At 38.1% G+C, this 12096-nt stretch overlaps 1 protein-coding gene across 9 annotated transcripts in view; it reads right to left on the minus strand.

Moving 5' to 3' along the window:
* kif1ab (kinesin family member 1Ab) overlaps window positions 1–12096 on the minus strand; it is a 32305-nt gene that overhangs the window by 14108 nt on the left and 6101 nt on the right. For 4 of the 9 annotated variants that reach the window (XM_026206507.1, XM_026206509.1, XM_026206505.1 and 1 more), the window contains exons 9-31: window positions 11982–12047; window positions 11872–11889; window positions 11709–11787; window positions 11457–11535; window positions 10470–10612; window positions 10219–10257; window positions 8972–9105; window positions 8804–8883; window positions 8633–8708; window positions 8467–8546; window positions 7721–7911; window positions 7435–7615; window positions 7190–7262; window positions 6994–7087; window positions 6697–6845; window positions 6437–6615; window positions 5225–5362; window positions 4559–4852; window positions 2220–2338; window positions 1161–1246; window positions 876–1011; window positions 425–599; window positions 44–134 (exon numbers count right to left, since the gene is read on the minus strand). In XM_026206507.1, the coding sequence (XP_026062292.1) occupies window positions 44–134; window positions 425–599; window positions 876–1011; window positions 1161–1246; window positions 2220–2338; window positions 4559–4852; window positions 5225–5362; window positions 6437–6615; window positions 6697–6845; window positions 6994–7087; window positions 7190–7262; window positions 7435–7615; window positions 7721–7911; window positions 8467–8546; window positions 8633–8708; window positions 8804–8883; window positions 8972–9105; window positions 10219–10257; window positions 10470–10612; window positions 11457–11535; window positions 11709–11787; window positions 11872–11889; window positions 11982–12047 (2700 nt within the window). The remainder of the gene's footprint in view (window positions 1–43; window positions 135–424; window positions 600–875; window positions 1012–1160; window positions 1247–2219; window positions 2339–4558; window positions 4853–5224; window positions 5363–6436; window positions 6616–6696; window positions 6846–6993; window positions 7088–7189; window positions 7263–7434; window positions 7616–7720; window positions 7912–8466; window positions 8547–8632; window positions 8709–8803; window positions 8884–8971; window positions 9106–10218; window positions 10258–10469; window positions 10613–11456; window positions 11536–11708; window positions 11788–11871; window positions 11890–11981; window positions 12048–12096) is intronic. The other 5 variants (XM_026206512.1, XM_026206511.1, XM_026206514.1 and 2 more) reach the window with 3 other exon arrangements.

The following is a 12096-nucleotide window of genomic DNA, read 5'->3' on the forward strand; positions in this document are numbered from 1 at the left end:
AACATTAGTAACTTCATTAGTAAATGTCACAAAGGTTGATTACATTTTGTACATGGTAGAATCCCAGTGGAGGCCCTCGGCCGGTATTCTTTAATGGCTCAGTGGAAAATGCCTCATCATGCCTGTGAATAAAGCTGGAAAAAGACCCAAGACAATTGAGATGAGATTGCTTCAGAAGTCTTATGAGCATCCTGGATGAGTGTTTGCAAAGGCGTCATTCAAAAAGAAGGGGTGCATGGTTTTTGGGTGGCAAATTTCAAAAGATTTAGCAGCATGAAAACAATGTTCATCTAAAACACTGTGGCTGAAATGCATAATGGGCATAAGTATTTGTCTTTCAAACCTTAAAATCTGTCAGATGTACAGCACAGCTTTTATGGAAAATCCATCCTGATAAATCTATGAATGAGAAACATACACTCACTTGAATTGGCAGAAGATATCTGCATACTCAGCAGAGATGCTAGAGGCCTGAAGCACTGTGACCCTGAAGGTGAAATTGCTGCCAATTTTCAAATGCTGGAGAGATTTTTCCTGGGTCACATCAAGAGGACATTCCAGACCACCCTTCAGAGGACTGTTAGGAACATCGGGAGAGGCTAGACGCAGCATTGCATGAGAAAACAGATCAGATTAGAATACAAATACTGTCTAACACTTGTGTAAGTCACTTATATCACTATACTGTACGTATATCAGAACTTCTTCAATAGTAAAAATATCATGCATGATTACTAGGCAAATTATTTTATGTTGTGCATGTACAAATTCATCATAACGTATCGTGAAAAATGTATATCAGTAATTTATGAATAAATAAATGAGGCAAACTGTAATTTGCTTATTTATTTATGTGTTTTTAAAAAACATATTACCTGCACAGGTGTTGTTGTTGACCTCATCAGCACTGAGGCTCAGCTCTGAGTTTTGTCCTTCTCCTTCTACAATGCGCAGCTCCTCTTGAAATGTGTTTGTGTGAGACATCCCACCGGTGCATGTTTCTGTCTGGAACTGAGAGAAAAACTATTCTTAATGGTGTCTCACCTTCAACAAAAACAATTTTATACCTAAAAAGGCCAACACAACTTCTTAAATAATAACTGAATTAATTTGCCAAGACAAAACAGAATCAATTACATGATATGAGTGACACAACCAACCTTCTCAAACTGTTGATCCTCAAATGAGATCTTGGCAGTTCCTGATTGTCTCACACCTGAGCCATAATCTGGAGCCTCTTCATCAGCTGTGACAAGAAAGAATGATTATTAATAATTATAATCATATTTAAGCTTGCACAAAACAATTCTAAACATAATCAGAGAAAGGACAGAAGAAAATACACGCATACATCTAAATTAAATTCATAAAACACAAGAAAATTTACCAATGAAATATGAAAACATATTTGGTCTGAATACTGAGCCTTGTGGTACTCCTATACTATTATTAAAAACATTAGGGATGTCCAGATCCGATCACGTGATCGGAAATTGGGCCAGATCGCATGGTTTCAGCTAAACTCTCATGCAGTGTGTGTTTCATTCATACTAGAAGCCAGAGCGCACTCTCACGCCGATAGTGATATCAGGAAACTCCTAATATGGACAAAAGCGTCCAGCTATCGCTGTGGTTTGCACAGGAAAACAGAAACTTATGCAAACAGGAAGACATCAATATACGATCACGACAATAATTTGTTTTTTAAGTCATCTCCAGCAGGTGATAAATAAAGTATATGAACAATGCAGTGCTAATTGACATTTATTACAGTATAGAAACTATTCTGCCTTATTATGTGATAAACAGTGTTTGTAGTATATAAACAAATCATTATTATTTGTTATTGTCCAGCATTTATAGATTTCTAAGCCAATTAAAAGCTAGAAAATAAGAGAAAAATTAAAGTTGCCTATACTACCAGTCAGAAGTTTTTGAACAGTAAGCTTGTTAATGTTTTGATCCAAAGTACAGCAAAACAGTAAAATGTTTGAAATATTTTCACTAGCCTATTTAAAATAGCTGTTTAATATTTGAATATATTTCAAAATGTAATTTATTGAACATCCTGGATCTGTTTTTTTCGGACTCGAGGGAAAAAAACCTGATCGGGACATCCCTAAAAAACATCAAACAATATTTTATGTAGAGTGATAATAATGAATGTAATGTGATGCAACATGCAGGTTAGCTTTGGAATCTTACTAATTTGAACTTACCTGATATGGCTTGTACTGCCACGCGGAGGAACCCCTTGACCTCGCCTTTCTCACTTACAATAGCCACACGGTGCACTAATGGCACAGGGTACAGCAGATTACTCAGATACACAAATGCCCTATGGGAGAAGTTGAGGATGATGGGAAAAAAGAGGAGAGCCGAAGAAAGAAGATGGATTTGAAACAGTTGATGGGGTGAAAAGGAATAAAAAAGCGTTGACATTAATGTAAAATTTTAAATTAGAAAATATAATTGAAGATCAAGTCAGCCACACTGCCACTAGACACAACACAATATCAGACAAAAAAAAGCAACCAAACAAGAAGCTGCTGCAGTGAAAGCAAAAAAGTCTGCGGTTCATCTGTGAATACTCTATTAGAGCCTCCATTCCCATAAAATGATACAGAAAGTGATGATAGCAAGGATTTAGTCTTAGTGGTGGTTGGTAAAAGTGTTTCAAGAACATGCATATAGAAGAGAACTGCACCACAAGCTATTTTACACTATAACTTTTGACTGACTGATCTAAATTATCAAGCCATAAACTTAGGTCACTATCACACATCTGATTTTTGTTGTTGTTTCAGTAACTGATTGAAGGTTTATTTACAATTCCATGTCTCAGATATGTGTCTATGAAATCCATGAACTAGACATCGAATAGATATCGAAAGCAGGTAAGATTGGTGACAGATTGGCCTACTTCTTGTCTACATTCAGACAAATACATTCATTCAATTCAGATCTGCCCTCTTGATCCGTGTTGCTGAACAAAGCTTGACAGGCAGGGTTCAAGAGCGGCAAGAGTTGTGGCCAGAGGGGAGGAGCTTTCGACAAGATTGGTGAGGCGCAAATATAGCATGCTCAGATAAACAAAATGTTTAGTCAAAAAAAAAAATCTCCAAATTTGGCTTGTTGGGCCAGATGCAAACTGGAAAGCAAAAAATTGAAATGACATTAACATACATGAATTTGACCCCCATCAACTTAAAAGATAAATCAAAAAGTCAACACACATCACAAATCTTGTATATTGCATGTGCGCAGGGAAGTGAGAGTGTGGGAGTCAATTCAAAACTGTGGTACAAATTTTAGCTCTGGCATGCCTGATTGAGACTGCTGTAGTCGAAACCAGCTCTTTCATCTTGAGCACTGTAGCTTTTCAGACAAAACAATCAACCGATTTATACTGATCACAGAAACAACAGCGGATTCTTATTTTGTTTCGGAGAAGAGCAGACAAAAAATGTATTATGCTGCCATACAATGCTGTATCTTTCAAAACAGGGCAGAATTGATGTGATTGCTAAACGCAACACTATTACATTTATCCTGCAGTTTCCCCTTTGTTACAATAAACATGCATTAGGGATCTGTCACCAGTGATCTACTGTGTTTCACAGTCAGTATCTTGTCATTGCTATTCTTTTTGTTCGTTTCCTCTCATTCAGTTACTGAAAACCTCAGACAGCACTGTAATTGTGCATTTTAACACTGTATGCAACACTTATCAATGCATAAATTGCATAAAATAGGTAAAAGGTTTGTTGTCTAAGTAAAACACATCTAAAACATACAGAAAGAGGCATTAAATATTGCCTTCAGACCAGGTCAAGAGTTTCTTACTGTCAAAGTCAAATCTTGTAGGACAGACTATAAAGATTTTTACTTTTTTTTTTTTTACATTGTATTCATTATATTTACAATGACATATAAGAATGGCATCATTGTTTGTTTGATTATTTATTTATTTATTTATTATTAAAAATCAAAAATTTTATTATTATTATTACAGAATGTAGAAAATTTGATTATTGACATTATACAGCAGCATCAGTATTGATTTACTGATATACTACATAATAATAATAATTTACTATGTATTACATAGTATACTTGTATGCACTGCATTTATTATATTTAATTATATTTTCATTAATATAATAGATTAGCATCCACATTTATTTATATAATTTATTTAAAAAAAAATCTATATTCTTATTGATAGTAATAATAAATGCCAGAAATTTACTTTAAAACGTGGAACACTAAAAGAAAATATGGCAGTAACATTTGTATATCAAAAAAAAAATAATAATAATTTTATTTATTTATTTTACTGATTGACATAAAGATATGCTTTACCCAAAACTATGAGAATACATTTAGGTAATGACCAAACTGATCTTTATCTTGGCAATAGATATTCTACCCCCTATCGGTTCTTTTTCTGTATTTGGTGTCCTTTTAGGAAGTTCTAGTAACAGACCCTGTTGTCTTTGTCTCAGTGTGAAAGAGCTAGTTTCCTCTGCCAGCATGCTCCTGAAACCTCACCAACCTTCCCACTAAACTGAACAGAGGCCAGCGGTCGTAAAAGGGGTCCTGGCCATCGCTGACACCTGGGCAGTGCTCCCCTACACCATCCTCCTCCTCCTCCTCCTCCTCTCTCCCAAGCTCTGAGCCAGGGTCCTCCATAAAGATCTCATCGTCCAGGTCATCCAACTCATCCTCGACTTTCCCATAATGCCGCTCATCGGCGAGCTCGGTTATGTCAGAGTCGGGGTCGGAGAGGGTGGGGGAGAGGGTAAGGTCACTCATGCGCTCGCTCATGCACGTGTTGAAAATGGGAGTGCTGGTGCAGCCGAAAACACGGGAACTAGGTTAGTACAACACCACACGCGCACACGCTGTTGCACACACTCACTCACATGTACAATACGTCAGCATAAACCCAGCCATGAGCCTCCCAATTTGTATTTGGTTAATGATCTTCTAGTGTGTTTGGTGAGGAGTGTTCAAGCTTAGCTTTAGTGTTTGAAGTTTCTTAATACTAAAAACTCACTGAACGAAGGCTGCACATAGCTCACCATTCAACTCAAAAAGTGAAGGAACCCTCATTAAAAGCACAATGCAAATCATAGGCAGTTTCCAGTCATGTACAGTGGGAATACCAGCATCCATTTAGCACTTCAGAGCATACAAACTTGACTGATCGATTACTCACCGACCAACCAGACGGAACCATGGAAAACGGTCATAGAAAGGGTCACCACCGGACATCATATGATCACAGTCCTCGACTGCAGTACTGGGCACCTCTGCTGCTCGGTCATACATTTCTCTCATCAAATCCAGTCTTTGTCTGCATAGACAATTGTACTGCATCAGCAAAAGTAACAAACCATGCTCTGTTATCTGCAATGTTCTTTTAAGCATAAACCAAAAAGAAAAAGGTGGCTAACATGCATTAAACCACATTAGCTTTAGCCTATTAGCTGAAATAAACTTTTACCAGATGTATAATATTTGTCTTCTAGGAAAACAGAAAAAAATACTCATGATTCATTCAATGTTTGTCTCTTTAGAACAAGAATACGTATCCACCTAATACCACCTGAGTTTGATTAGCAATGCCAAAGAATGGTTCATGACTGTTATGTATATGTAAGGCTACTGGCCATTATTCAAGGGCTGATAAGAGTAGAAAAAGTGATCTAGTAAATTTTACGGTACATGGATCAATACTTCTCCAGCTTGAAATTAGTGTTTAGGGTGTAAACAAGTTACATGCTAATCATAATTTAAAGCAGTTTGACTACAGTCAAGCTACTCATTTGAAATTAGTTGGCCACTTATACAGTAGTTTGCCACTGCTACATAAAACGATGAGGGTTGCTAAATTGGTTGGTGAATTATTTACATGAACCGTCTGAACTAATTTACTAAAATGGATCAGACTTCTCAATGCAGCATATAAGGCAGATAATAATATGATAACAAAGTAGCATTTTTTCATGTTACACCACGTGTCATAAAAAGTAGCTTATTACCACAAAAGTGGCACCATTTAAAAAATAGACGAGCTATAATTCCTGATCCATAACTTCAGGGTTAGACTCATTTTGTGGGCATTATGTTTGATTCCTAACCCTAGGGTTGTGGGTTAGAGTCTCGGGCCGGCAATACCATGACTTAGGTGCCCTTTGAGCAAGGCACCGAACTCCCAACTGCTCCCTGGGCGCCACAGCATAAATGGCTGCCCATTTCTCCGGGTGTGTGTTCACAGAGTGTGTATGTGTGTTCACTGCTGTGTGTGTGCACTTTGAATGGGATAAATGCAGAGCCCGAATTCTGAGTATGGGTCACCATACTTGGCTGTACAGTATGTCACGTCACTCAATCATGTGCATATCGTGTATGTTTAGTCTCGCTGTACCTGAGTTTGTCCAGGGTCCAGTAGTGTGTGGCACCATTTTTCTGGTCCTGAACCTCTACTGCTACGATGGTACGAGGGAACAGCCTTTTCTCCCTGTCTTGGGCTATGCTGGGGGGCAGGAGGTCAGGAGGCAGTGGGGAGTACAGTGTGTCTGTTAGTAGCACAAACTGAAACTGAACCTGCAGAGAAAAAGGGGAACAATTTATCCTACTCATTAGGCATATCCAATCATTAGGCTGACCTAAATTATTTTAGTGTACCTTTTTCTTTAGCTCCACACTAATGGCATTAGCCTCCTTGAGGAAAATTGCATTTCCCCAGAGCAGGTCTCTGAGAGAGGTGAACTGATAGAATCGCCATTTCCGGAAAGCCCAGAGGGCCAGTTCTGTCTCCTGCTTCGTCCACGGCACTGCAGGACCAAAATATGAACCCATTTCAAATGTGATGTCTAAGAAACAACTGAACACTTCATGTTTTAAGAACGGGAAGTCATGTGATAATTTGATACATAGATCAGATCATACAGTACTTATGTGGTTTTAAACTGCGTTACCCACCTTCCTCTTCTGGTTCCTCCTCTTCCTCTGTGGTTTCTGGGTAATATCTGGAGTCGACCTGCCTCTGGAGGGCTTCCAGCTTACTCTCATAATCCTAAACAAAAAATCTGTGTGAAATTTGGTTTTCGCTGCAAGCTTCTTGGAGTTTCTATTACTTAAAGACTAATTAAGCTCTTACTAATCTTAAATGACTTACCAGTCTCTGCTGTTCCAGAAGGTTGCTTGCTTCTTCTCTCTCCTTGCGGTACTGGTCCTCCAGCTCCTGTAACCTGTAAATGATGTGAGCATCAGAATCAAGGCGCAAAACCAAGATACTAAATAGTCCTGCAGAGTGTTATCAGAGTTCCTCTGAAACCCTCCACCTCCCCCAGCGCCACCTATCTATCTGATTTTTGCTGGTTTAGCACCACAAGAGGGCTAGTGACAGAAGTGCTGCTGTACCTCTGCTCCATCTCTTGTTTCATATCAATGCCTTGTTTTTCCAGTAGTTCTCTTTGGGCAAAGGCCCAGTCCACTGGCTCGATAGGTGTTTCTGCACATGGGGTCCTCTCCCTCTCTTGCCGTGCTTGCTCAGGGTCATTGAAACGGAACACATGGCTTTTGCCCATAATGATACGGTTACCTAAGACAGATAACAGACAGGGTCAAAACATCTCACAGACACCAAAAAAAAATATGTATTTTCAACAGACTGAAATTGTTTTCAGCCTGAAAACTGAAGAGTTACCAGATCTGAGAATAGTGGGCTCTGTCACTCTCTTCCCATTGACGTAAGTCTCTGCTTCCTCACAGGGCTCCAGAATCACTGTACCCTCTCCCGATGCATTTGTAGTACTTGTGAAGATACAGTGTTCGTCTTTAATGAAGTGGCCGCTCAGGACAATGTCCTGCCGACTGCTGGCATCATCGCGGCCGACCCTGCAGGAATATATGGAGGCTATTAGTCAGAATGGGGAAACATAGATATACTAAAAAATTCAAAACAAGTATTGGAAATTCCATTATGATGATCATTTAATACCAAAAATATCATAAAAAAATCTATAGCTAGAACTATAATCTATATCTAGAATATTAACATTGGCTAATACTATAAGTTTTTGTGCATTTATTTAACAGATCATTAGATACTGATTGTTTATTTAATCAGAAATGCTAATTTGTTTAAATGTTTACAATTTCTAAGTTTACAAAAAGGTATAATATGTTAACATTAATTAATTTATTAAGTAAGTTAATAATGAGTAATATATTTTTTACAACATTAGGTAATAAAAATGTTCAAGTTAGTTTACTGTGCATAACTACCATAACAGATCCAACTTTTGATCTTAACTGATTTAGTAAATGTTGAGATTAACATCAATAAATGCTGTAGAAGTATTGTTCATGGTTTGCTCATGTTAACTAAACTAACTATGTCTTTGAGGACCATGGTTGAAAATACTGGTTGTAAATAATCAATATTCTCACTTGGTGATTCCATCTTTAATGTAGTACAACAAGCATTCGGACATCAGTGGATCTTCATTGAGGTTGACCAGGTGAGGTGTCTGAAACAGTCAAATCATAAAGAGGTGTTGACTGAAGCATATGACTTCACTAGCTTCCTTTTAGAAAACATATTTGATCTTCTTACCTTCTTTGGTGAAAAGACTCCAACGGTTCCTCCATCTTCCCTCATCGCCACACCCATTTCAGCCAGAAGTGCCTCCCTAATGAAAACAGAACATTTGTATTTATCAAATGAAGTACACAACTTAAATTTGAGACACATTTCAAGATAAAAGCCCTCTCAGGGGTCTCCAACCTTTCCATTCTAATGGCCTCAGTACGACGAAGCTTCTCTTCCCAAGTTTCATTGAGTTCTGCAATTATCTTCTCAGTTTCCTAATTGGAAAAGAGGTCGACATTAAAACGATCAGCACTGGTCCATATTAATATATCAAACCATCCTCTCCATTATCCTCTCTCTCACCTTCAGCCTCTCAATGGCTTCCTCGCTTCCCGGGCTGAACATGATCCGGTCATGCAGGCTGCTGATGGAGCCAGCTCGGCTGGACAGGACAGAGAGAGAGGGCGAGGGGCTCATCCCTGTCATGGCATTGGTCACTGTGGAGAAATCAACTCTTTGATTGACAGCCTGGATGCTATTGAGATTACTCTTGTAATTTGACAAGTCTGGGCAAAATATGGGAATGACAGGTTGGAAAGTCAAAGGATTTTTTTTGGTAAGAGAAAAGGAAAGCCATGGAAACTGAAAAGAAGGGGAAGGAGGAAGAGTAGAAAGTTTCAAACAAAGCTGAAAAGCTAATTAAAAAGGTTATAAAGCTGCAGGGCGCGGGGCAGACTGCATCAATTTGAGGACGCTGTTGTGTGTTTTTATTTTTCAACCAAATCAGATTATCAAACGTTTTTTATTGTTAATGGATTTTTCCCTCATGCCTCAAATTCATTGAACTGTGCTTATGCGCATGGAGATGAACTGAACACTCAATGTAATACTGATCTGTGACTACACAGACCGCATGGATGACCACATGCCTGTGCTTCACATTGAGGCAAAACCTCTAAAGCACCTTTGGACCATCAAAGCAGCAGAGTCCAATAATAGTGTTGCCTGTCAGAATAGTTAGTTTTATTTAAACTGCACAGCACAGACTTTGGTGGTCCAGAGATCCCTGTTTTGGCCATCACAGGGGCCGGCAACATTAGAAAGGGTCCACATTGGCACACATATACAAAGGAAAGAGGATTTAATGTATGATTGTTATATGATTGTAATATTCTTTAACTCTTTATTTTAAAATGTTGAAGTCAGATTCCCAAAATACCACTCGTGAAGCAAATATGAGTTAAAACAGGCTCTGAACTTAAACGATGAATGATTCCAATAAAGGATTAATGAATGCAAAAATATAAGAAAAATCATTATTTATCAAACCAAAAGCTGATCCACGCAATTATGAGTGACCTCAATACATCCTGGTCCTGTGAGTTACACAGTCCTGTTCAAAGTACTGCATGGGCGACACACACTGGCACTGCTTTTTATATTTGTTTTAAAGATAATAAAGTTTTATTACCAATATAAAGCTTTGTCATATACTGTAAATAAATAAATAAAATTTAAATCTCATTTCATGTAGTTTTTAACAAAAACAGAAGTTGCCGACCCCTGGGTTATCATAAACTGTGAAGCATTTAAGGTGCCAAAATACACACATTTGAGAGCAGATATTCCAGGAGCCTGTGCCGGATATGCTGAGAAAAACAGAGAGAGAAGACAAGTCCTTCAGACACATTCCTAAACTTGTCTGACCACTGGTTTCTATTAATAAGTTCTGACTGAGAATGTTTGCTTTACTCATAGGATAACTCTCTTCACAGCATTTGAATCTGAGAGGAAATCTGTCATTTTAAGAAGACTGAAACATCGTAGTTCCTCAGTTTGAAGTGCATCACAGGTGACTCACTCTCAATGATGTCTCCAAGACCCTGAGCATAAAGCAGATCCTTCAGACGTGCCACCTCGTCCTTCAGCTCACGCACCAGGCGGTTGTTGGGGTCTTCGTTGATGACGGCGTTGCAGCGGATCTGCTTGGCTCGGTCAGCATACCTGTGACAGTGATTTCGCTATTAACCAGCCATAATAGCATCAGAATGTCCCAAATAGTTCAGTATTCAGAACATCACCTGCTGAGGCTAATGACATCTGATGACCTGGATGAAGTCTTCATAGTACTGCATAGCCATTAAAGGAATAGTTCACCCAAAAATGACTATTCTGCCCAAAATTACACATCCTCATGTCAATCCAAACCTGTAAGACCTTTGTTCGAAACACAAATTAAGATATTTTTTATGAAATCCTAGAGCTTCGCAATGAAACGAAATTCACATGTTCAAGGCCAAGTCTAGTAAGGACATCATTGAAATAGACCATGTGATATCAGTGGTTCAATCTTAATTTTAAAAAGCTACGAGAATACTTTTTGTGTAAAAAACAAAACAAAAAAAAAAACATGCATCATGGTACTCTAATAAAATTGCATCGAAGACTGACACAGAAGAGAAGAAATTGTTGAATAAAGTAATTATTTTTATTTGTTGTGTTTAGTTTTTTTGCACAACAAATGTATTCTCGTAGCTTCATAACATTACAGTTGAACCACTGATGTCACATGGACTATTTTAACAATGTCCCCACTATCTGTTGGGCCTTGAACATGGTAGTTGCATTTCTGTCTGTGCAGGGTCAGAAAGTTGTCGGATTTCCAAAAATATCTTAATTTGTGATTTGAAGATGAATAAAGGTCTGGTTTGGCATGGACAGACATGAGGATTTTAATGAAAGATTTTTCTTTTTTTTTGAGTGAACTATCCCTTTAACATACCAACATACCATTTGTTTTATTACATGACCCTATGTTATTAGTCTAAAGTACAGTGAAGGTTCTTACCTGAGCGTGCTGAGTGTCTCATCATAGTTAATATCAGCGGGGCTCAGAGCTGCTACCATAGCTGTGCGCGAATTTCCTCCTGATAAATGAAAACCGTTGTGACCTTCAGGAATCTTTTTAATTTGTTGGCAATGGCATCATATCACAGTTATACTGGCCACATTGACTGTAATACGCAATGTTTTATGTGATAGAGAGAAATGTTTATTGCTAAGGAGGTACAGTATGTGCATGGTGCATAAAGCCTCATACCGAGGTTTTCTCTCAGAAGCCATGTCAGAACTGAATCTCTGTATGGAATAAAGCTCTCAACTTTCTTCTTCTTCTTGTTCTGTAGGAAGAAGAGAAAGCCGTGCCAACTGTCAAAGCTATAAAAGCTTGATAAAAAAAGAACAATTCAATGGATGATCCTTACCTTGTTTGGTGCAGAGTCCTATAAGACAATCAAATATATATATTTTAATTATTTACCCTTTTTTTTATTTCTTTCAAGAATAACTATATTTAAATTGAAAGAATTCTTACCACTTCAGCTAGCGCAGAGATAACTTTGCCTAGTGTTGTTAAAGATTTGTTGATATTGGCTCCTTCCTAGAAAAGGTACAAAGCACGCACATTTATATGATGCACTCATCTGAAA

This window comes from Carassius auratus, chromosome 27 (assembly GCF_003368295.1).
Source record: "Carassius auratus strain Wakin chromosome 27, ASM336829v1, whole genome shotgun sequence".
NCBI lineage: Eukaryota > Metazoa > Chordata > Actinopteri > Cypriniformes > Cyprinidae > Carassius > Carassius auratus.